The sequence below is a fragment of the Miniopterus schreibersii genome (genome assembly GCF_964146895.1).
Source record: "Miniopterus schreibersii genome assembly, chromosome: 19".
In the NCBI taxonomy this organism is placed as follows: domain Eukaryota; kingdom Metazoa; phylum Chordata; class Mammalia; order Chiroptera; family Miniopteridae; genus Miniopterus; species Miniopterus schreibersii.
Window position 1 is genome coordinate 28,909,127 of NC_138119.1, and position 25,843 is coordinate 28,934,969.

Here is a 25,843-nt window from a genome sequence, read left to right on the forward strand (position 1 = left end):
TTTTAAGAAGAATCAACTTATTTTCTTTAGCTCAGCTTTCTTGGCTAATTCCTTGACATTAGCATAGATCTTTTTCTTAATTGGAATTCTATGAGATCCATGCCCTTTTCTCTCCTGCTTGTCTCTGGCCCTTATGTGCACCCCCTCAGAGCAAGCCCACTTGCAAACAGAAGCCATTTCCTACAAAATCGTTCTTGAGGGGTGGAAAGAGGAGGATTCTCTGACAGCTGTGAAGGCTGCTGGGGGTGGCAGAACTTCCAATGATGGAAACAAACTGTGGCTAGAATGGGGTGGTGCCCTGCCCAGGGGCAGGGACATCAGTGAGATGCCCTCAAATGAATGAGATCTACTTTAGGAAAAGGAGTGGGCTCGAGCTTAGTTAGATGAACAGCTGTGTTTTCCCTTAACCCCTCCTTACCCCACTGTCTCCACGACAGCCAAGCCCACCCCTAGAGACCCATCTCTTGTGGCAGTTTCATGTAGGACAAGTCTTACAGCCTATCGAATTTCCCAGTTTTCATAAACTTCGGGTTAGGACCCCCTCAGGACTCACCGTCTGATCCTTCTCAGCCAGCCCGTGTTGTGATAATGACGCCGTCCCCGTGGGAGGCATCCTGGGCTGCTCCCACTCCAGCTGTCATCCTGGATGTCTGTGCACGTGCCACCTGTTCAACCCCAGAAACAGGAGACGTGCAGAAGGTTGGGAAGCCCGTGAGATGCCTGGCCCGTCACATTTCTGTTTTCCCAGTGTGTGCCTCGGGGCCTGCTGGGACCTCAGAGAGGAGGAGTGACCAGTCACCCACTAGAAAGGAAGGCTCAGAGGAAACATTTTCTAAGAAGCTGTGAGTGGGCAGCATCCAGCAGGAAGAGAAAGGATACTGAATATGTTCTTGGGAAGAGAAATTTGGGAAGGTTCAAGAACCTTTGGGGCTCATGTGACGGAGGTCTCTACCAACTGGGTGGTTAAACAAAAGAAATTTACTTTCACACGGTTCTGGAGGTCAGAAGCCCAAGATCAAGGTGTTGGCAGTGTTGGCTCCTTCTGAGGGCTGTGACCACCTTATAGCTTTGACTTTGTAGATTTTTCAACTTGAGTAACTTCCCTTACACCTCATTAGTCCTTGCTTAGGGAATATAAATTGTCTTCAACATTACCTTAGGTACACGTAAGTGGGAAAGAAAACCCATTGTAGAAAACTATGTACACCGACCTCCAAAACCAAGCCTAAATCATGTTGCTACTATTGTCATTTGAGATAACCCATCGCTCTTGCTTACCTCCTGCTTCCCTCTTGCCCAAATAATTTAAAGTAGATTTTTCCCCCTAGATTCCCTCAGATGCAGATGCATTTGTGAAACTGTTTGGGGAGCTGGACCTTTACAAGTATTTATCTGTAAGGCTGCCTCAAATCTCTGCAGGAAAGGCCAAAAGCCACCTGCCCAGGGCCAGATTGACTCGCTGCAAAGTTCCCAACAAATAAAACATTAAGTCAGCCAGCTTTGCTGAGAAACAAGTCAGCACTCTGATGCCCGTTCGTTTACTTGCAGGCCTCATTAATATAACATCACTGCAACAAACAGCTAACGGGGGATGGTGTCAAGATGAGTAATGGAGTTTCTCTGCTGAGATAACAATTAGGTTTTGAATGTACTATCCGCTAAGACAGAGCCAGCAAGGATTCACGTCGGGTAGGAGAGCTGGCATCCCCGATGCCATAGATTTTTGCAGAGCCATCAGCTGGGCTCTAGCCTACCGTGAAGTGTACACACTCATGTGCACACACAGGCAAACACACACACACACCCCAAGTTGGAAAAGAATGTGACAGTGTGCCATCTTGGATCAGCATCCAGGTGTCTTTGGGATTCAGAATGGGATCAGCATCTGCAGGCACAAAGCTGGCATCACTGCTCTCTACAGTCAGGGAAACTCTAAGCAACAGGAAAGGAGTGGGTCAGGAGAGCGTGAGCTGTCTACACACCCGAGACTTGTCCTCCCAGCATCATTTTGGAGATTGGACATGCACAGGGAGAGGTGACAAAGGGGCAAGGCCAAGGAGGGAGTGTGGACATTCACAGGGACGGGACAGAGAGGAGGGGGGAGGGAAGCTGAGAAGTTTGGAGAGAAGGCAGTGACCAGCAAAGCCGACTACAGACCTTCTTGGAAAGCAGCAAGTATGGCCTTAGCAGAGGGAGAGGGCTGGGAGGCCTGAGCAGAGGGAACCCATGAGCAGACCAGCTTGAGTTCTCACGGTTGATGACCTGGGGGTCTCTCGCAGGGTGGGAGGATGGTCAGCTCAGGCGTGTTGTGTGGAGGCTGAGAGCACAGGTGAGATAGACCGGCTGGGCTCTGCCACTCACTGTGCAACCCTGAGCAAGTTACTCAACCTCTCTGGAACACTAGTCCCCATCTATACTGCTGCAGTAATAACAGTACCTCCCTCATAGCTTGTTCTGAGCTCACCTTGAGATAAAATATGTAAAGCCCTTGGCACAATTCCTGGTTCATGAAAAGTACTTAAGTGAAAAAACGGTCATCGTCGTCATTATCAGAATCTTTAATAGCCTGGAGCCGATGCCAGATTCTGTCTTTTCTCACCGCATCTATCAGACAATAGATACAACCAGAGGAAAATGGGCTCCAGAATGGGAGCTGGGCTTTGTGAGGTGCCCACCAAGAAGGGGTTCTCCTCTGACCCTATAGAAGATCCCAACTCTGCCCCTGCAAGGCTCCCAAGTCCCAGGAATGGCCCACCCCACGCTCCCAGGCTGCGGAGCCCCTGGGCCTTCAGGGCCCCCCTCTCCACTCCGGGGCGCAGCCCATGGGAGCTCTCCAGCTGTAATTAATCGGCTGCATCTGCTCTGCCCCTGGGCGGCTCTGTGGCACAGTTCCCTCCAAACTGTTCAATTAGTGGCCGCGAGAATCAGGGCAAGTGTGGCATCACGGTGGCTACTTTCCAGGTCACGGCACCCATGGTGGAAAACAAACATGACACAGTCTGGCAGGAATACAGATCTGGCCAGGGGACTGGGCAGGACTCAGTTGGGCTGCGCTGTGGTCAGGTGGGGTCTAGGTAGGTGGGGAAGTGGCTCTCTAAACCAGAGACTTTCAGGGGCTTTAAGAGGACAGAGCAGGACACAGGACTCTCCAAGTTACTCCCCTACCATCGCACATGCCAGCCTCACCCCACATCCTCTGGCCTGCTCATCCTGGCCTCAGATGAACAGATAAAGAAGTGCTTGGCTAAGACTCAGACTAGCCCCGTTTGTGCCCAGTCATGGTCAGTGACTGCTTCTCAGACACGGTTAGGGCTGCTGAACTGAGCCCTCTGCCCTTATGCGTTTCCCACATTTTCCTTCTGAATCTTGCAGCTAGACAAGCACTTTATTCTACAACCAGTTAAATGCCAGTACTCTTAAGGCAAGGTAATAACAGAACTAAATGTCCCATTAAGATGCAAATAAAGGTTTCTTTAAGGAGGAGAGAATAGCAGAATGAGAGGTGCCTAAAACTCACGGAGGAAAGAAAGAACAGAAAAGGTACCAAGGGGTTAGCCTGCCTCTAGGATTTGCGCAGGGCCAGCCTGGGTAATGTCTGTGTGACAAGGGAAGGAAATTATCAGCACAGGCCCTTCTCCTGTACATCGGGCGGGCCTTTGCTCAAGCCGCAAGCCTACCTGGGGTCATTACACTTTCAGAGGATGCGTGGAAATCTGAGGTCCAAAGAAAAGCACCTGAAATGATCAAAGGATTTCAAAAACGAGATCTCCCGGCAGAAGGCTGAGAGAACCACAGAAGTGAAGGCCAGGGGTGACATAATTGCTGTCTTCAGTACGTGAAAGATGTTTGATGAGAAGGCAGCTGTTAAGTCGTCCGTTCGATGAGGAATCACAGCAGAAATTGGCTGAAATGAAAGCAAGGGAGATTGCAGAAAGAGCTTCTTGATGATTCTGATGTTAAAAGACAGCATCACTCCTGAGCAACGCGCCGGCACCTCCATGCTGCCAGCCCTCATGAAAGAACACAGTTTGTTCCAGAATCTGGTCGAGACCAGCATTTCCCCCGTAGCAAAAAGCTGGGGATGTTTATCGAGGCCGTGTGCTAAGTATTAGGTTGCTAAGCTAAAGAGAGAGAGTCCCTGTCCCTAGATAGTTATTGACCCAGTGAGGAAAAAGCAGTTACAGTCTTACAGTCCCAGTTGGGCCCTGCTGTCCTGGGGACATTCACAGAGGGCAGTGGGCGTGTAGAAGGTGCTGCCAAATCTGCCCCGGGGAGTAGAGAAAGCCTCTCTCAGGAGGCTCTTATAGCAGAGCCTTGCAAGAGGGGCAGGCCTTTGTGGACTTGCTTCGTGGGTCTGTCAAATGCACGTGGGTTTTAGGCCATGGGGACCCTTGGCTCTCCCTAGGAGCACACATCCTAAACAAGAGAGCTGAACCAGAGCTCAGAGGGATAGGTGAGGGAGGGGAGCCCAGCAGGAGCCAGTGCAAACCCAGGGGAGACCAGTACCCCCTTCACGCCACTGAGCAAACAGCAGTTGCTTCTGGGATCTTCTCTCCTTCGTCCCTTGCTTCTCGCTTTGACTTCTGAGGACCACAGAGAATTTAAATAGATTTCTGGTCCCCATTATAATATGTTACAAAGCATGGGGCTGGAATTAGTCAATATCTAAAGATCTTGCCAGCTGATTTCACAGGTTTTCAGCTCCCTTCTCCCTCTCTCCACACCCCTACTACACACGCACACACACACACACACACACACATGCACAGCCCAAAGTGTCAAACCATTTGTTTCTGTGGGTGTCTCATTCAGAATTACTTTCCTGAAAGAATTCATTATTTTGAAGTGCTGTGCCTTCCCCAGAATGGCTGATAGCCAAGGGGGAAAGAAGTGGTGAGAAGGCAGGGAGGAAAGGATGTAGACCATTTTATTTTTATTTTTTTTAAATATGATTTTTATTGATTTTTTTAGAAAGACAGGAAGAGAGAGGGATAGAGAGAAACATGGATGAAAGAGAAACATCATTGATTGGCTGCCTCCTGCGTGCCTCCTACTGGGGAGCGAGCTTACCACCAGGCATGTGCCCTGACTGGGAATCGAACCGTGACCACTTGGTTCCTGAGTCAATGCTCAGCCACTGAGCCACACCCGGCCAGGCAGATGTAGACCATTTTAGACAGGACCGGCGTCCTCCTAAATTTATTCTGGAAGAAAGGGTAATGTATAGCTCAGAAAATGGTTCTGTGCAGGGCCCAGAATCCACCAAGACCAAGGCCTTGCCCTCTGCAGCACAGCCACTCCCTGCCCAAGCTCAGGCTGCAGGACATCTCCCAGGCTTTCTCCAGTCAACCCATGGACATCTTTTTCCACCTGGGTCGCCCCAGCATCTGAGTTACGTGTCCTTTCTCCAGATCAATAGGAAGATCCCCATCCTCTCTAAGCTACCAACCAACACCATCATCCCATGTTTTTGAGAGCTAGGAAGGCACAGGTGTAGGGGGAACACACGGAAGGAAATTACTAATTTTCAAGGCCTGCTATCTAAACCATCACATTAGGGACTTTCCAAATGTCATCTCACTTCACCTTCATAGCACCTCTGTGAGGTCAGCATCATTTTCCGTTCTCTGATAAGGACACTGAGATGGAAAGTCACATAGCCCATAAGTGTCAGAGCTGGAATTCAAATTCAAGTCTATCTGATGCCAGAGGCTAGACAGTGCCTGAGCACCAGATGGTCTCTCTTCTCTACCCTAGGGAAGTCACCAACCCAAGGGCTACCTGAAACTGGAAGCCAAGACGTGGGTCTGGCTACCATGCGGGCCATATCTTTTCCCTTGTCAATGGGGAACCTATATAACTCCACCCTGCCATGCCATCTCACATTCACCTCTGTGGGAGATAAGCTCTCCTTTCCGCTGTAGCCCCACAACTTCCAGATCTGCAAAGCAGAAGGCAAGGTCTTCTTTGGAGTCCTGCAAGCAGTAGCTGGGACTCTACCCACTTACCTCTTTATAGACCCGGGTGGAATGGCCAGACTTGGCTACCGAGAGAACCACGCTGCTTTGTGAGTGCTACACTGGGTGTTTTGCAATTGAATGCTGCTTTTTAGAGAGGGTCCTCTGGGTCTGTCTCCAGAGTGGACTTGGGACCTTGCAGCTGCCTGGTCCCAGGTGGTGTCCTGAAGGGATCTTGTCCACTCTCTCTCTGGAGACTAGATCCCTTCCCATCAAGCCTTCCCTCTGTAGCCTCTCCCCAACACCTGGTCCTGGGGAGAAATAGGAAAGCAGGATGCCTTGGTTTTTACCACCCCAGGCCATCACACAGACATCAAGGTCCTTACACTCATGCTCACCTGGAAGCCATTGGGTGGCAGGGATGTGTCCTACATGATACTTTCCTCTGTCCCTTTGCATTCTGAGCCCCAGATTGCCACCTGACTCTCTCCGATTTGTAAGCAAGGGGAGAGCAATGATGTACAAAGGCCCAGAGAGTTTTAAGTACATGTATGTACAAGAACCGCTGGTGTCTGGGGGAACACGGAGGACATGCTACAGGATGGCCGAGAAAGCTAAAGAAGTCACAAATATTAGAACCTGAAGGTCAAGTGCCTTGACAATGGTTAGAACTATTAAAGGTTTTTAGAGCAAATAGGTAGTAACTTAGTCAAGTATGTGTTCAGGAAGGTCACCCTGGCAGTCTGAGACAGTCAGATCTAAGGGAGGAACACGGGTTCTGGTGTGAGTGTGGGTGAGAGGGGGTGGAGCCTTGCTTACCCCCTAGTCTGGAACACGGAGAGGAGCACAGATTCAAAAGACACCTGGGAACAAGAACTGGTAGCACCTGGTGACCGTATTTATTATACATGGTAGGTGAGGGAAAGGAAACAGTTGAAAATGCTCACAAGCTTCCTGGCTGGATGCACAGCGATTCCATTAACCTTGAAAGAGAATCTGGGAGAACAATCAGGTTAGAGGTGGAAAGAGAGAAAATTAAGAGTTCACTTTTAGACATTGTGAAATTTGAGGTGCCTGAGGGACGTACATGTGGAAGTGGAGATGTCCAGTAGCAATTGGATATATGGATATGGAGCTCGAGAGAGAGGTCTGAGCCAACAAAATAGATTTGGAAGTCATCAGTAATGGAGGCATTGGGAATTCTCTTGCAAATCAAATGCTCACCACCTCATCTATGTTTGGGAAATCCAGACTTTTACACATCAGTTTCATTTTAAGCAAGGAAGATGTAAGCCCCAGGGCATGATAGCTGCTGAGTGCCTTGACCCCCAAGCTTCTCCACCACCTACCCCAGGTGCCAGCCACATAGCACATAGCATGTGCCACGTGGAGAAGACCCACATGGATGCAGCCTTCCCCAGGTTCTTCCTAGTAACTCAGAGAGATGCTGGTTTTCCAGGTTTGCATTCCAGCCACTGGTAGCTGGGTTAGAAGGGATCAAGCTGGTGCCTCCACACCCCAACTTATCTATCTCTTTGGCACATCTCTTCATGCCAAGATCATAACACTTGCTAATAATTTTTTTAAGTCTCCCTTCTCTACGCAGTATAAGCTGGCTTATGCTTCTGAGCAGCTCAGTGCCCATGACCATGTCTCTGACCCTGACCTTTAAAAGTGGCAAGGGGACACTACAATGACTTACCAGCAGGAGCAGGCTGCCCCATGGAACCTGCCAACACTACTGCATATTCACAATACAATCCCTACATGCTACCTGTAAGACGAAAATATTTTTAGGCTTTCCAGAAAGATTTCACTTCACAGTTTTTCTGAAAGGTTGTAATTAACTGCAGTGAGCAAAAGAATGTATTTTTAAAAGTAAAAGTGGGGGAGGAGAATGAACCAATCATCACAGTTTTGTCAGTTGCTTTTGGTAGGTGGGTTCTTGCCATCCAGGTGGCTGGGGGAAGGGAGAGAGGGGCCAGCTGAGCTCATTCCAAGTGGGTCAAAGAAGAACTGGGTGCTCAAATTTGCTTAAAGCAGATTCTTTCTTGCAGATGCTCCCTGCAGGGGCATGGAAGCAGCCCCTCCCCCATTCCTCATTGACAAGGGTCCATCTTGCAGAGTCCAGGAGGCCCGGGTACTTGAGGAAGCTGTGCCAAGGGAGGGTGGAAGAGCCAAGATCGAGAATTGGTTATTTTTAGAATCCTCAGGGACAGAAAAGCTGTGGGCTACAGTTCCTCATGCCAGGTCCTTTCTCTCCAAATTGACCCACCTTCCCCTACACTCACGCCAACCCTCAGAGATGCCTGTGAGCCCCTCCACTCTCCTGTTGATTCATTTCATGGACCTTGTTGATTTTTATTCATAAGGTCGAATATTTTAATCCCAGAAAAAGGAGTCAGAGCCATAGACAAGGGGACTTGGGTGAAATGAGTCCCTGGATGAGAGTGTTCAGGGCCTGGGCTGACAAGGAAGGAAGGAGGCTGCCCCATATAAAGCCTGCAGGAGACAGCAGAGGGTCAGGAGGTGAGTGAGTTCCAGCCCTGGCTGTGCAGCCCAACTACTGAGAGTCTAGCAGTTGGCCAGGCAGTGAAGGAGGGGGCCTGTCCTGGTTGCCATCCCCACCATCTCTTTGTGCACAGTCACATGGGGATTCGTGTTTTAGTTGGTGGCAGAACTCCTGATGCCCATATCACAGGAAGAGATCAGGGACCCTTTAGGGGAGGCAGGAGGTGGGAAGAGATTCCAGAGCCTCCATTAGCATTTTCACCTATACTCACCTATGATCTGTGCCCTGGGGTGCACTGACTCCTCCACCCTCTGGACACCCCACCAGCACGTAAGGGGACACGGAGAACAAACTCCCCAGAGGCTCCCAAGGACAGAAGGGGCAAAGGCTTCAGCTCTCTGCCCAGAGGCCCCATCTAGGAGAGTCTGGTGCACTCTTGGCCTTGACCAATCCCCTCCCTCCTCATTCTTACCTTTCTTGTGGTAGTGAAAAGAGCCCTAGACTTTCCTACAACTGTGTGTATAGGTTATATAAAAATCTTAGACTAAGTTTCCTTCCAGTTCTGAAATTCTTTGTTCCTGCTTAAGACTGAGTTCTAGTCTACGGACCACAAGTGTAACTTTATTCCCTAGGGTCTGTGGGGTCTGTAAGACTGCATTTTCCCTGAGCCTGACCTGTTCCCAGATAGAAGTTTATACCTTGGGAGAGCCTGATTCTGCAGCTCCTTTCCCTGTTGGGTCAGAGCAAAATGAGACAGTCATCATTTGGTGACTGCATTAGGAAATGAATAAATAAATGATCCCTGCTAATAGGAAGCCACCAACATTTGGAAAATCCTAAAGTTATTTTTTGGGGGGGTCCTAGCATGCATCATGTTTTTTCCCCAGAACAATGTCAAACACAGTTTCCATCTTTGATTATCCCCTTGCAGCTTCCTAATTTCAGGCCCCTCTGGGTTCCCCTGGCCTTCCCTCTGAACCCACCTTGTTTACGGCTTCCTTCAGCTCCTCATCTTGACCATAAGTTCCTTGAGGGCATATTTCCGGTGCATTTTTCATTGCATTCCCTACAGAGCCTGGCATGCAAGAGTGGCAGTAATAGCACCTCGCAATTACAAAGCCCTCTCTGGTTTACGGAGTGCTCCTGAGCACCCTCTGTTGGGTACTCGGAGCTCCTGGGGCAAGGCTGGTAGCGATGACTACCCTGCCTTCACAACTAAGAAGAACTGAGGTTCAGGGAGATGATGTGGATTGATCACAATCAGGATACTAGTGAATTAGAGACAGGTCTCAAACAATGATTTTCTTCCTTGAGTCTAGTACTTTCTGGTTTCCTTTTAATAAATGGATGACTAAATGAGCTAATGACCTGAAGACCCAAGGAAGTGCTGTAAAACAAGATGGTGCCAGATCCTAGACAAGCTGAAAACTGGAGAAAACACTCTCTTCACCCAGATCCTGGGTGTTCATCGAAGTCCTTGAACTTCCCTGGAGGAGGCGAAGAGCTTTGCTGCCTCTACTCCTGTGGACCACAGGTTTGCTAATCCCATTTCCTTCCCACAGATTTTGACGGTGTCTGGACCACCTGAAGGAGGGACTCGAGTGACCATCCACGGCGTGAACCTGGGTCTGGACTTCTCCGAGATCGCCCACCACGTGCAGGTGGCTGGGGTGCCCTGCACACCCCTGCCAGGGGATTACATCATCGCTGAGCAGTGAGTCCAGTCTGCTCTGGCCTGCCCTTCTGGGTGGGCGAGGACTCCCCTCCTCTTTTCTCTGGGACTTTCCAAGATTCATTTTCCATCTCTCTTCTGCCATGGACCCTGCCCCCAGAAGTCTACACAGAGCCTTATTCTTTCCCACCTCCACTCTCAGAAGGTCATATTCTGTTCTATTCCCTGTTCCCTGGCTCCTCTGGCATCAGGGATCCCTGAGCAACGCTGCCCCTCATTCAGTTTTCTCCTGCCCACTGGCATGACTGAGCCAGTTCCCAGCCAGCCCAGGCTCCTTTTCTTCCCTGGCCCCTCCCCTGCCAGACCCCATTGGAATGCATCCTGCAAGGTGGGCTGTGGGCAACAATTTGTTTGGCTCATGGGGCTCTGACAGCAGCTTAATCCGAGCAGGGCCTCCGCCGGAGCAAATTCATTTATTTCACTAAGGGAAATGTCAGCTGGAAATTAGAAAATAGGCATGTAGCAGCGGACAGGCGAACGGGGCTCCAGGAGTGACATATGTTCCAATTTGGGGTGTTCATTTGGCAGTGGCAGCCACTGTGGAGTTGGTGGGCAGGAGGTGGCCATGAAGCTTGGGCATGAGGGTAGAAGGAGGGGTGATTCCCCTTCAAAGGAGAAAGGAAGGGGAGCAGCCCGATTGCTCTATATCACTGGTCATATACAGTCTGGTCAAGACACCCTGGTTCCGTGGAGAACACAGCTCTGCAAAGGGTTGTAGGAGCTTGACCAAGAACACAATTTGGGGGTGGGGCTTCTCTCCCTAAGCGTTAGACCACCTTGTAGCCTCAGGTTCTCCCTCTGGCCTCCCCAGAGCCAGCCTTTAGTCACAACCATAAAAATGGCATCACTTTCTTCTATCAGCATTTGTACTATATCATCCATTATTTCATTTTCACTGGTCAGGACTCTGCAAGGGACATATCATTATGGTCATTTTACAAAGCAAGAGAGGAATAAAATGACTTTCTCAGTTCAGAGCACAAGTGACCAAGGCAGAGCCGGAACTTGAGTCTCCTGACTCCTAGTCCAAGCCTCTTCCCTTCCTTAGCAGTGATGAGGCAATACTCCTGGGCAAGAGTGGCCTGGAAATCCTATGATTCATCAGAATGTGGCTTCCAGGATCGGGCCACGATTCCAATGTGGCCCAGAACTAGGTCGGAGCAAGAGGGTGAATTCTCCAACTCTGAGGCTGGTGTGATTCCTGCCAGCACCAGCAGGGGAGAGGGAGCTGGCCTGATCCTTCAGACCTGCAGATCCTTCCTATCTGCTCCCTCACTCACAACCTTAGTCCTGCAAGGACTGCATGTCAGAGGAAAGGCTGGCAGGGTCCACAGGAAAGAGATGAGGTAGGGAAGGGGGACATGACATAAGTAGCACTTCTGAGCCAAAAGCTGCTGGGTATGAGCCAGGACAGCCTGCAGAGATCCTCACAGTCAAGGTCTTTAGAGGCCAGTGCCCTGCCAAACTGGACTAGACACTTGGTCTCACTGACCCAAATCCCCCATGGCCTCCGGGACCTGCCTTGTGCCTCTAGACACAGGCTAAGTCTGCAACTTGGTGACATGCCACAGGACTCCAAAGGAAAGGGTTAAAGCTTTGAGGTAAGAAGAGCTTGGGCAGCTGGACACGGACATGTCATGAGATTTGTAATTCAGAGGTGTTCTGAGTCCTGGCTCCTCTCCTGCCCAGCCGAGACCTTGGCAAACTATCCGGTCTCTCTGACCTTCATCGGCCTAGGGGAAATCATGATTCCTGCTGCACGAGTTTTAGGAAAATTCAATAAGATGAGAAAAATGGAGAGTGAAACGTGCCCTAAGAATATAAGGAAATAGAGTTTTATCTATGAAATCCAGTGCTCTGCGCTTGCTTGGGGCCACGGGGAAGAAAGTCCTGACAGAAAGTGGAAGTGAAGATATAAAAGGAGCCTGGGGAGGTGAAGGGTCACCAGAGTCCCCCGCAAAAGCTAGTGGTCACCCTCGAAAACCACCACCACTGTCTTGGGGCGCAGGGCAGGCCGCAGGTGGCAAGCACACTCGGCGCCTGGGCTGGATGCAGCCCTGGTTTCCAGCCGTGCCAGGCTCATTACCACTCTCAAGGCTTCAGAGTTTGTTAACATCATTAAAGCCTCCATCCCGGGCAGGCAGCAGGCGGGGAGCAGCAGGCACAATCGTTACAGATGTCTGCAAGAGATGAATTTGGCTAAACGGGCGCGGTGCAGAGTCCCGGGTGCGGGCAGGATTAGCGGGCACAGTAATGACTCACCATATGCTTGTGCTTGCCATCTATCACTCAGCAATTAGGTTAATGTTGGTTAAAGGGCCCCGCTTAGCCCTGCAGTCGGCACCCCACAGGACTGCGGAGGGCCCATGCGTCCAGCACAGGACGTTTCCCGGGCAGTGGGACGCAGCTTGAGGCTGCAGCTCGGCCGGTCCTGGGACAGGGGCTCTGTGTGATACGGACTCAGCTCCAGTCCTCAGACCACCTCCTTCTCATCTGCTGCACCTGTGAACCCAGACATAGCTGGACGGATGTTAGATGCGTGTGCCCCCTGCCCCAGGTGCACACTCGTGGGGTGAAAGTTACCGCCTATGCCAGTTTAAGGGAGGTGGTCAGGTGTTGGGGTGAGAGCACTGTCTGGGTGCCAGGAGTTCAGCTGCCGATGAGCTAAGAGACTTTGGGCAAGTGACTTTGCTCCCTGATCTTCTAATGTCTCATCTGGAAAATGGGTATGTAGAAACAGACGATCTCTACAGTCACATCTATGGTCCTTAGGATGTCAGAAGGAGTAAAGTGTAAGCCCCATGGGACCTGTACCTCCCACCATTAGAAAGCTTATTGGTGGCATTAATGTGTCTCCAGAAGTCCCCTGGAGGAGTCAAGCCTTCAAATGTTGAAGCTAAATAACTATTAGACAGTTATTTAGTCCAACTCCTGTTTTATAAGGAGAAAACACCTCCAGCTGTTGTCTCCTAATGATACATAGGGAGCCTAGAGTCACAAGGGACACTGGGAGGAGGCAGGGAAGGCAAGAGGCCTCTAGAAATCAAACGACGGGAACTGTGTCAACTCGCAAAGACTAAAGGAGGAAGCCTTGTGCACAACGTCACCTGTGGTCATCTACGACCGGGGAGGTAGGGGGAGCAGGTGGTTAGCTCTCAGAGCCTCAGGAACCCAGCCAGGTCTTCCCTCCCCCACCTCTCCTCCCACAACAACCTCGACTCCACCCCAGCATTGCTGCCATGTGTATCCGTCCCCTTCCCAAAAGGGACACGGATCATTCCATTAATCCTACAGGCAGTGGAGTGGAGTGGTCAAAGGCATGAGCTCTGCAGTCGGGGTGACGTGGATTTGGATCGTGGCTCTGCGGCCTACCGGAACTGTGGCTATCATGAGCCACTGAGCATCTCTGAGCCTTAGTTTCCTTGTCTATAAAATGGAGATCATAAGACCCTCCCTGCAGGAGAGCCTGAGGATGACAGGAGATCCTGTCTTATCCAGTGCCTGCCACGATCACGGCTCAGTAAAGTGTAGCTCTTATTATTATTAAGATACAGCGTCTGCTTTGGCGTAACCCTCATTCCTCCTTACAACCCTTTCCACTCCCTATTGCTGCGCTTCCCTTTCCCTTTAACTGCCTATGTCTCTGAGCTCAGAGAACAAATGCCTACAACAGATACACTCAAGGGCGCAAGCACTGGGTCCCAGGAATAAAAACGACTAAGAGTTAGAGGGCATTTGAGTTCTACGATGCTGCCTGACTCCTTAGGACTCTCACCCAGTTCTTAGACCTACCAACCCGGTCCCTTTTCTACAGTCCGCTACCTCTCTTCCCACTCACTCAATGAAGTAGAACCTCATTCTGGGGAGAGGGCTCAGCTGCAGTGGCCCAGCTCTGGGCCCTCACTACAGCCCAGCCCCTGATCCCCTGCATCACCCCCTTCTAGGTCAGGCATTCAGAGCCAACTGCAGCCATTCAGCCTTGGACACCAAGGCAGTGCCCATCTGCCATCCATCCCCCTTCTCCCAGGTGGATGACATGTTACCTCTTGGGACATGAACCCTGAGCAAAAAAAAAAAAAAAAAGTTCTAGAAAAGACAGTGTGCCAACAGGCCCCAGCCCATTGTTAACTCCCTGCAGGCACAGCTGTTGGGCCATTCTAGGCTTTCTCTTCTCCTAGACAGCCCTGGGGTGGCCCAGGGAGGCACAGGTATGCATGTGACCTTCACATGATCTCACCTTTCCTCTTCCCATGATTTCAAGCCTGCCATGATTTCTTCCCCCTTTCTTCTTGAGAATCACTTCAGCACAGATTGTCTAAGGGGGGGAGTGATGGACAAAAAAGCCCTGATTAGAAGAGAGGGAAAGAGCCTTACCTGCCCCCTTCTCTTCTGTGCCTCCCCTGGAGCTCCTTGAGAGCACAGGGCGTGGTTTGCAGGATCGTTGGGACCCTAAACAGAGGCAGGTGCTAGGGCCCAGGAGACAGGATGAGAGAGTTGTTACTCCAAGCAGGTAGCAGCACTGAGATAACCACACACAGTATCATAAATTAGGCTTCTCAAATGCTCTGCTAATGAGGTTTAAGGAGACAGCTATGTGTAAAATACTAATTGTTCATCACCATTATCTTTACTCTGGGTTCATAATTAATTTATTCATTCAAAGAGAAAGGGACGGGAGGGTACCTTTCCCTGTGCACTCAGTACTCGCTTGTTGAATCTAATATGCTAAACGTAATAAGACAGTTATTGCATGTTAAGTAAATATTCACCAGGAGTGAAAGTGCTTATTTGGGATTAACTGTTATGAAGGAGATGGAGATCGGAGGCACACCGTGTGTGCGAGCATGCGGCGTATTTGTTTAATGCAAGTTTTATTACATCGGAATGAAATCTCTGTTTAGTTACCTTCCTTCCTAGAGAAACTGTTCAGATAAGCATCGCTGGGTTAAACATGACTCTTCCCCACCGTGCCAAGATAATGCCAGGGATTATTGTGTGTGTGGAGGGGGTCTTTTGCTGACTCTCCACTAAGCAAACCTACCGGGGATGCCAGGCTGCTCTGAACTTCTACTTGGTATTGGGAGGAAAGACAAACCTTTGTCTCTGTCCCCAGGTTCCTTTTTGCAGAGCCTGGCGGGGCCCTTTCCCACATACCCCATGTCTACAATTCCAGCCAAGAGTTCCCCCCAAGAAGATAATTTCTTCAGTCTCTCCAGCTGTCCACCATTTCTAGTCTGCAGCTGTGGCCAAGGCAACCAGTCTCTAAACGTGCTTGTTGTAACTTATCTCGGGCACCAGGGAAGTCCTCACTGGGGGTATTGATCCACTGTTCATGAGAGAATGCTGAAGTCCCTCATCTCTCCTGCTCTCCTGTTAATGTGAGACATGACTTCCAACCCCAGGGCTGGTCACTGCCTCCCCCACCAGCTTGGTGCACTCAGCCCTTGATTAAGTGGGAGTCCAGTGCCCACCGCCGTCCTAATGAACTCATCTGCCTCCCAGCCCTTCGCCTGCTGCCACAAGACTTCACTCCTCCGGTTGTGCTCTGGGCTCCTGTTTTGGTCTCTCAGTATCTCACCAGATTATCTATTCTCTTTTGAAAACTCAGAGCAAGAAACAAACCACAATTGAATCACTTCGGCAAATAGACCCTCACTCCCTCTTTTAGGGAGAGTTGCAGTGTTGGCTTGTTACACAGGAAAGAACACTCCGTTGCTGCCCCTAGACCTCTCTGTCGGACATTAGGTTTATTCCACAAATGTTCAGTAGCTATCCAGTGGTAGGCACTGTGCTAGGCACTGGTTGCTACAGGTTTGTTCAGAGAATTAGGCAATCTAGCATTTGGAGACACACAGGGCTTTAGAAATTATCTCATGCAACCTCTCAATGTACAGATGAGAAACGAAAGCCCAGAGAGGGAAAGCCCTTTACAGTTCTGATGGGAGCAAGCCGAGTCTTGCTTTAGCACTACTGAAAGACTGTGATGAGTCATTCACTGTGACGGTGACCAAGTAGGAGCAGGGATGCCGGCTCTTGCCAAGCCTCTCACGGGAAGATTTTCTCTCTTCTCAGGATCGTCTGTGAGATGGGCCATGCCCTCGTGGGAACCACCTCTGGGCCCGTGCGCCTGTGCATTGGCGAGTGCAAGCCGGAGTTCATGACCAAGTCCCATCAACAGTACACCTTCGTGGTGAGTATTGGGCTCAGTGCAGGGCTGCCGGCTCCCAGCAAGGGCACACTTCCTTCCAGGCTTCTCCACACATCTCCTCCTAAGCCAGGCACCTCCAAGAGACCAAGAAAGGGAACTTACAGCCTCACTTTGCAAGTCTGTCTTTCTGAGTGGGATGAGTGTGTGACTAACAATTCTGTGAAGACTTTGGAGTCCCCCAGAGCCAAAGATCAGAATTCTAAATATGGAAAAATCAGGCCTTTCTTAGAATTCAGATCTTAGGAAGCACCTCCAAGGGTAAGGAGGGGCTGCCCTTTGTCCCTGCCTATGTGATATCTTTGCCTAATGAGGACAGAGTGCCTGAAGGACCTAATTAAGAAGGTCTAAATTTATCAGCAGCTTTGTTTTCTGCAGGGGGTATTGTAGGTAGAAATTTAGCAGAGTCCCTTGAAATCCTGTGGGACCATGTGTCTATGTGCAGGATCCCCTGAGCGGGGTGTAAAGTGAGTTGCTCTGTGTGTTGGTGTGGTTACACTCAAGTATGCACACCTTCACACCTGAAAAATGTCTTCACACTCAGGCAACAGGTAGTAAAATCACAAGGCTTTCTCTAAAGTGCCTACTGAATCAATAACTTGCCTCTGGGGCCCTTGAGTCCCTTCTCTGAAACCTACCTACATTGTCAAATCCATTTCTTCATTAAAAGGTGTTAAGTGGGTGGGGTCAAACTAGCCTAGGTAAGGGTTTTGAAAAATCATTAAACCACAAGATTCTATTCTCTGAAGCATTTTTACTGCTTGTTATCGGTTTTCTGATCTCTGCCGCCTTATCCTGGCATCTGTGCCTTTTTCTAGTACTCTTGTCTCTCAGACTAGAGAGAACCTCAGCCTATCTGCCCCCAACCTACCCCCTCTCCTACACAGATGACAGGGTCTTCTGTGAGACGAAAACACAGAAGCGAGATCGAGAGAGAACTATAGAATGCCAGAGCAGGGAGGAGCCGTAGAGGTACTTTAGCCCACCTTCCTCGGTGCGGGAGCAGGCGGAAGCCCAGGGTGATCCAGAACCTTGCTTCAGGGCTCATTGCTCTTAGTGGTTAATGGGGACTAGTTCATGTCTGTGTAGTTGCTCAGTTAAATGCACTTTCCACTCCTCTCTGCTGCCCTCTGGGCAGAAATCATTCTTTTCTGATTTAGGTCAGCTGCCTGATCACATTTCTTTGAAGCTTCAGGCTTAAATTTACAACTTGATGAGCTTACTAAAAAGTCCCAGCCAACGATGGGCCGTCCTCCTGATAAAGGATGGGGAAGTCATGTCTGACATTTACCTACAGCTCTCTGCACCAGGCACACTGCCCTGCCCTGCCCTTCACAAGCTTAGGGAGGGACAGAAGGACATTAATGGAGGACTATAGCCTCATGTTGGCCTGATCCAGGCAGCGATGCTTTATTCAGCCCTATCGATTTTGTGCCAAAAAAATCAGTACAAACTCTAGATAGAGAAGCATTTTGAAATTGTTCTCAATTTGTAAACTAATTGATAGATTAGTCAGTGTCACCTCTGCCTTCCTATCAGTGTTAGGGGCATGAGACTCCCTAGGGAGTTAATTCCAAAACATGACCTTTCTGTCTTCCCTGAACATGCCCAGAGCCTCTTCTTAGAAAGGGTGTCAGCTACAGGGTAGGCAGAGAGAGGGTTTGGGATTCGAAAGGGCGGGAAAAGTACCTCCACTCAGAGCACAGACACAGTCTGTCCTTCTGTCCTTAAGTCTAGTCTGGGTCCGTCCCTTTGGGCAAAACCTGAGCTGTGATCGTTTCTCTGCTTCCTCCCAAAGAACCCTTCTGTGCTGTCCCTCAACCCCATCCGCGGGCCAGAGTCTGGAGGCACCATGGTGACCATCACAGGCCATTACCTCGGGGCTGGGAGCAGCGTGGCCGTGTACCTGGGCAACCAGACCTGCGAGTTCTATGGGTGAGATGGGCTCGAAGGCGCACTAGAAGATTGTGCTTGTGTGGCCTGTGCATGTTCACACATATGTACACATGTTCATGTGCACACGTAGGCCTGCCCATCATCTCAATTTATGCCCCATGTATCACAGGGGCTGGATACTTCTAAGAATAATTAGAAGTGAGAGCCATGAGACTGCAGATGAGAAAGGCCCCCAGGAGCTGTCCATTCACCATCAAGACCACACATTCATTAGATCCCCACTTTGGTTACTTGAGAAACATGAACATTGCATGGCCTCAGCCCTGGGCAAGCACACAGACTCATCCTCAGGGCATCTTTTGGGCCTAAAAAATTGAACACCTACTGTTTGTCAAATACATTCAATGGGGATATAGAGAATCCTGAGAGGGTTCTAGAAGAGTCCATGGATGAGAACGCGACTTGCCAAGTATTATCTGATAATCTTCTTCTTGGACCATAAACCCCTTAAGGGTGTTCACTTTTCTGCATGGTCGGTGCTCAATGAATATTTATTAACTGACTTGACTAGACTCTAAGCACCCATTAAATAGTCATAATCTAGAAAAATCCAGGAAAGAGCGTGAAACCCGTGAAGCCCGGCCCCTTCTTCAATTCTCTAATCCCCATCTCCAAAGTGCTCCCTCCTAATTGAACCAGAGTCGGATGTCATGTAAAAAGGGCGCTGATGGACACTGATAAGGGATGCGTTCCATAGTGTACAGTATGACAGGACCCAGGATACTTCCCGGCCACCCCTTCAGGCTGAAGAGAGCCCCTCTTCCAGCAGAGGGCACCCCTATGCCCGTGTCTGTCTCCACAACCCTCCTGTGTCTCCCCAACAGGCGCTCAATGAATGAGATCGTGTGTGTCTCACCCCCATCGTCCAACGGACAGAGCTCAGTCCCGGTTTCCGTGAGTGTCGACCGAGCTCGTGTGAATAACAACCTGACGTTTAATTACATAGGTGACCCCCAGGTGCAGCGCATCGAGCCCGAGTGGAGCATTGCCAGGTGAGGCGCAGGGTGGGGGAACGCACCAAGTGGCACCGTCCCCTCAGCCCAAGGGTGGCTTGTGAGGGGATCCGGGGGTCGAGGTGGTAGCAGTTTGAACTTTCACCTAACCTAGGCCTCTGCTTCTTCCCAGCGGCCACACACTCCTGACCATAACAGGCTCCAACCTGGATGTCATCCAGGAGCCAAGGATCCGAGTCAAGTTTAACGGCAAAGAATCCGTCAATGTGAGTAACCGCTGGTCTGCCAGGCCCTCGGCAAACTCAGCCGTGTGTCTCTGTTTTGTCTTGTGATGAGCTCTGTGTTGGGCACTGGAGCATCTGACTGCAGAAGAAAGTTGGCTCAAGACTGAGCCCGGAATCATGTCCCCAAATGCCCGAGCCTGACAGTGATTTTTATAATTACTGTGTAATCATTTCTTGTCACAAGGTGATATAATAAGTGCATAAATGTAGTGCCTTCTGAGCTTAAGATGCAGCACAGAGGGGCTCCTGCTTCGTGTCACGTTCACTTTGGGGTCTGTTAAGAAGCAGCGCTGTGAAAGGGTGAAGAAATTCTGACTCCAGATTCAGATGCTTCTGGATCAGAAGCAGGACACCGCCATCTATTAGCTGAACTACTGTGATCAAGTCATTTGGCCTCTCTAATCCTCCATCCCGCACTCCCAGCTATAAATGGTGATAAGACTATCATTCAGATTTGTCCCCTGCAGCCACTGGCCAGCACGCGGTTGGCACTTGATAAACTATTAGTCACTGCATGCGAATAGTCCCATTCGGGTTGCTAAGGTGATCACGTTAAGCATTTTACTATATTCCTCTGTGTGGAGCCACGTAATTCAATTTCTTTCATTATGGATTTTTGTGATTTTTAAGAAGTTTTCTATCATAGGAGCAGAATGTCTGATATGTTATAAATTTTTTAGTTTGTTCTAGTGGCTCCTCTTTGCCAATATTTCCTGAAACATTATTGTATTTATAATTATAGTCCAGGAGATGCTGGCATTATAAATTATGGCCATTATTTGTCAAATAAATTGCTATTATTACTGCTTCGACCTTCAGGGGATTGATGACTAGGCTGAGATGGAGATGGGGAGGATGGCTTTATATCTGCCCTCATCTCTGACACATTCCCAGAGTGAGTGCTTGAGGCTTCCTTAGGAAACAGGAATGCACAGAATGACAGGGTGCTAGAGGCTAGATCTGGAAAGATCTCAGGGATCATCTGGTCCAACCCCCTCATTGTACAGCTGAGGAAACTGAGGCCAGAAAGGAAAATGACTTGCCCCCGATCATGATGGTGGCTGGTGGCAGGGCCAAGCTAGATCCCAAACATCTGGGCCCTTCATAACTAGACCACATGTGATGCTCCTGGGCTTGACATTCCATCACGCTGGAGGCATGGGGACACCTGTTTCAACCTTCAGTGCACACCATGGTCACAGCTTTCTGGGCAAGGAAAGCACACGTCTCCTTATCCCAGATATAGAGCTTGATCTCTGGGTGAAGAGTCTGTGCCCCAGGTCCACTTCCAGACTGAGGCCAATGGCCCCAGTAGCTCATAGACCACTTCCATCTGTCCAACTCCAGGGCCTAAGTAGAAGGGGGGAGGGGGAGGGGAGGAATGGGAATGGTGAGTTCACACGCAGGAAGAATACTACTCCCCCAAAATTAGGTACAGTTTTGAAATGTAGGTTTTACTGTTACTCAGGTATGGCAAGGCCAACAGATCAGGAGATGACTACCATTGGATAGTTTGTTAATACTCACAGGTCCCAAAAAAAGGTACCATGCCATGGTGGGGGTTGGGGAGGGGAAGCCCCAGAGTAGGTTTGGAAGCAGAAGGAGAAAGGAAAACTGGAGCGAGAGCCTTTATTTTGGTTTTCCACAGGAAGGAGCTAGCAAGGCAAGGCGGGTAGGTTTAGGATTGGGCAGTTTGGATCATTTTAGTGGGCGGGGGGAAGAGGGGCTGGATCTAGTTGTCTGGTACCTCACCCTGGTAGAGTTAGGGAAGGTGGAAGGAGGTGGTTGGGGTGTGGGCTCTGGATTAGTTGTTTGCATTAGAAAGCAGGCTCTAGCAGGCAGCACATTGATCACGGTCCCTAGGAATTGGCCAGTCTGGGAAGGGGCAGTTTAAAGCATCAGAACACAGAAAATAAAAGACATGGTTAATATAGTGCAGAGGGCATTTTAGAGAATGAGTTTGTGACTGACAGGGTCAACCTCCTAAGTCTGAAGCATTAGTCCTAGGGAAGCCACTAGAAGAGAAGACTGGGCTGAGAGGGCTTTCACCAGGCCTGGCATTGGTCTCTGAGAAGGCTCAGTCCTGGACGCCCTTCCCCTCAGAGGGGACTTTACAGCCCCGGTAGCTCCCCCAGCCTACCCACCATGACCTCAGTGCTTCAGGGAGTAGTTGGTAGTGGTCCTCTCTTCAATGGTGACCTGCCTGGGGTCTGCAGGCTGGCTGGCCTGGAGAAAGGGGCTGGCATCTGCAGTTTTCCATGCAGCCTAGCTCCCCGGTGGGAAGCTCGTGAACTCTGCCCTGGGCCTTCTCTTTGGGATGGTGGGAGGGAAGCACTGGGCGCCTCAGCCCAGCCTGGGTCCCGTGGCAGCCTCAGCCAACTGGGGCCTCTCCTTGCCTTTGGGCCCTGAAGCAGCCCCAGTGAGAAGGGCCAAAGCGAAGGCCGCAAAACCCCAACGAATGTTTGGCAAACAAAGTGCCGATGCAGCAAGGGGCAGGAAGCAAACAGAGGCCGCTTGTTGGGAGCGATTTGCTTGCCCCATCTGGGAACTAGATGAGCAGGGGCTGAGAAAGGGCGGGGAGTGAAGAGAAGCACTCTGCCCACTGTCTGCCCGCAGAGCCCAGAGTTTCAGACTCCCTGGCTCAACTCTGCCGCTTGACTGCACCCCCGTTTTCCTCATGCCAGGGTGTCCCCAGCTGGAACACGAAGGGACATTAGGGTTCTCAGGGTTGCCGAAGTGTGAGCTGAAAAGAGTGGGAACGGGAACTGACCTCCAATGTGGCACGAAGCCCTCGGAGCTGTCGGTTGAAACTCAAACCGCCTGTGGGAATGGAGGGTTAACACTTGGCCTCAGAGCTCCGACCCAATCTCCGTGCGAATGTCAGCCTTTCTGTGATTTTACACACGGCCTTATTTTCTGAACATGAAGTCTGTGTATGTGTATGTTGGCCAGACACACATGTGTGGACCTGCCAGGACAGTGTGTACTTGAACAGGCCCAGTTCTCACAGATGCCCTTGGCTGTTGCTGGGACACCGTGGCTCCCAAGGCCGAAACTGAGCCATGGGGGTAGGAGTCCAGGTTTTCTTCCCAAGCCCCACACGGGTCCTGTAGTGGTTTCTTCGTTCCAGCTGCTGCCTTGGGCAGCCGCAGAACTAAACCAGAGGAGACCATGACACACCTAATGCTAAGCGGGGATCAGCCCAGCTAGGATTTTGTGTGGGAGACCAGGGTCCACCAATGAAGACAGGACATTCTGAACTCAGTGTCAATACCAAGGTTGCCTCCCCTTGCAGTTAGGGGACACTTGGTTGGAGAAGCGAAAAGTCCTAAGTAGAACATTTAAGGAGGTGAAGGCTTCTTTTCATTCATCGATGTAGTCAATAAACATTAACTGAACACCTACTATGTACTAGCAAAGTGCTTATCTCACACTACATGCTGCTCCCCACTACTCCCCCTACCCCCGCACACACACACACACACACGCACTCACACTCACAGCCAGCACCGCATCCTACATTTTCCTCAAACCTCCTGTGCTCTCTCATCCCTGGGCTTTTGCTGTTGTTCCCTCTGCCTGGGATTTGTTCCCCTCCCCCTCCTTGTCTAGGTAAATCCTGCTCAGTCCTCAGATTAAATCCCATCCTTCTCTTCCCAGGGAAAGCTTCCTTGAGTCATGCACACCCACACCCACGCCCATGGCCACACACAGACAGCCCCCCAGTACCTGGTACTGCCCCGCTGGAGTCTTCCTCTCAGCCATTCGTGCCCCTACTGTGTTCCCCGCCCTCTGCCCGAACTATACGATGCTTGTTGAATCCTTTGTCTCCTCCTGTAGACTGTGACTATTTCGCTAGATAACCCCAACTCCTAGCACAGAGCCTGCCACAAAGGGGGCACTCAAGCAATGTTGGTGAATGAATGAATGAATGAATGAATGAATGAATGAAGTTAAAGTGCAACTCCCCCAAAAAATCAGTTTCACAGCGCTTTTCCTCAAGGGGTTCACTAGCTGCTGAAGACAAGCAGATAACCCAGTAGTGACAGCCAAATCAAGCTGACGGTGGGAGGGCCAGCCGGGGGACCCCAGGTCACCTGCTCGGGGTTTGAACACTGCGCTCCGGGCCTCTTAGGTATGTCAAGTTGTGAACAACACCACCCTAACCTGCCTGGCGCCCCCTCTGACCACCGACTACCGACCCGGCCTGGACACCGTGGAACGGCCAGACGAGTTTGGATTTGTCTTTAACAATGTCCAGTCCTTGCTCATTTACAATGACACCAAGTTCATCTATTACCCCAACCCAACCTTCGAGCTTCTCAGCCCTACTGGAGTCTTGGATCAGAAGCCGGGATCCCCCATCATTCTGAAGGTAGGAACGTGGGGAGGGCGGAGATGGTGAACATCCCCTCCCTCTTGGCCTTTTCTGTTCTTCCTACCCATAATGGACTCACCAAGCTGTCGCCTCCCTGTCAAGGGAGCTTGTTTATAGGTATTGACCCATCGGGAGAAATACAGGGCGGGGTAAAAAGTAGCTTATAGTTGTGAGTATGGGCAACACAGAATTCATTCTTGTATTATTTATTAATTATTGTGTTCTTTTCCATATGAACAGCTGTAAACCTACCTTTGCCTCAGCCCGTATCTTGCACCTGGGATTCCCGAGAAACACTTTAGAATATTTCTATTTGTTCTTGTGAGCTTTGGGGCCCAAAAGGTCTGCAGTGGGCTCAAAGTAACCACTGCCTTTATAGGCCGCTTTTGTGGCCACTGTACCCTGCCCACGTATTTCAGGAGGTCGCGATCCCCAGCTCTGAGTATTTTGATGCTCCACCACTTCCACTGATACCTCATGTGTCCTCCCCCAAATTTTCACTCGTTTAGTGTTCTGCCTCCCCTTCCGCTTTCTTTCTCTCCTCCGTTCGCTTTCTCTCTCTCTCTCTAAATTGTGGCTGTTTGAAGTCCTCTCCCAAAACTTACCATGGAGTCACCCATTGGTTTTTTTGTACTTCTGCCCTTCTCTCCTTAATCTATCTCCTTAATCTTTTTTTAAAAAAGTCAATTAACTTCTGAGCACATGTGTCAATTTTTCTTATTAAGATTACTGTTATCTACAGGGCAAAAACCTCTGCCCTCCTGCCTCTGGAGGTGCCAAACTCAATTACACGGTGCTGATTGGGGAGACCCCGTGCGCCGTCACTGTGTCCGAGACACAGCTCCTCTGTGAGCCCCCCAACCTCACAGGGCAGCACAAGGTCATGGTGAGTGAGCCCTCTTCTTTGTATTATTTCCTCCCCTCCTCGCTGTGCATACATGATCTGTCATCAAAAAAGGCCGTCTCTCCCTCTTATTCCATATCTCATCTCCTTGTCCAACATTAACATGGGTAGAAGTTGAGAACCCAAGAACGGGGGGGGGCAGATAATCGCCAGGATGTTGTTCCGTATCCAGACTGCACTGTGTGGTTGTGGTCTCTCGTGTCCTTTCTGAAATGATAAGGCCTCGAGGGCATGCCAGGGCTCTGCAGCGTCTGCGTGTGTACAATGCACAGGTTCACGTGGGCGGGATGGTGTTCTCTCCTGGCTCGGTGAGTGTCATCTCCGACAGCTTGCTGACCCTGCCAGCCATCGTCAGCATCGCGGCGGGCGGCAGCCTCCTCCTCATCATTGTCATCATCGTCCTCATTGCCTACAAGCGGAAGTCTCGAGAAAACGACCTCACTCTGAAGAGGCTGCAAATGCAGATGGACAACCTGGAGTCCCGTGTGGCCCTGGAGTGTAAGGAAGGTGAGTGGAGGCGCTCCTGCCACCCTGGACCCCTCTTTCTTCGGCAGACTTATCCCCTCCCTCCTTACCAACAGTGCTCATCTTCAGTTCCTTCCTTCACACCCCAGCCGTTGTACTCCACTTTGGCCTCTCTTTCTCTTGCCATCAATTCCAGAGAAGTCCTGTTAGTGCCCACAGTGAGGCCCCAGGTCTGGTCATGTTGCTCTGTCCCCTGTGCCCTGACTCATGCCACAATCTGGCTGCCTTCCTCTCCCTCCTCAGGGCCTCAGTCTCCCTGCGCCTCTAGATCCCCCACATGGAAGTGTCTGGCTCCTTTTGCATAATACCCTGGGAGCACGTGGAAGCAGCCACAGCGGGAACGACAGGAGCATCTAACCTGCCTCCCACCCCAGGGTTTGTTTTCCTTCCGTGCAGCAGGCTGAGCTCTCTGAAGCCGTGCTTGCTGGTGTCCTTGG

At 50.4% G+C, this 25,843-nt stretch overlaps 1 protein-coding gene across 1 annotated transcript in view; it reads left to right on the plus strand.

Annotated features, from left to right (window-relative positions):
- The window catches only part of PLXNA2 (plexin A2), a 197,483-nt gene that overhangs the window by 153,106 nt on the left and 18,534 nt on the right, over nucleotides 1-25,843 (plus strand). The window contains exons 13-20 of the mRNA XM_081121199.1: nucleotides 10,032-10,183; nucleotides 16,274-16,391; nucleotides 18,205-18,341; nucleotides 19,187-19,354; nucleotides 19,488-19,581; nucleotides 23,735-23,974; nucleotides 24,720-24,863; nucleotides 25,154-25,388. Of these exons, the coding sequence (XP_080977325.1) occupies nucleotides 10,032-10,183; nucleotides 16,274-16,391; nucleotides 18,205-18,341; nucleotides 19,187-19,354; nucleotides 19,488-19,581; nucleotides 23,735-23,974; nucleotides 24,720-24,863; nucleotides 25,154-25,388 (1,288 nt within the window). The remainder of the gene's footprint in view (nucleotides 1-10,031; nucleotides 10,184-16,273; nucleotides 16,392-18,204; nucleotides 18,342-19,186; nucleotides 19,355-19,487; nucleotides 19,582-23,734; nucleotides 23,975-24,719; nucleotides 24,864-25,153; nucleotides 25,389-25,843) is intronic.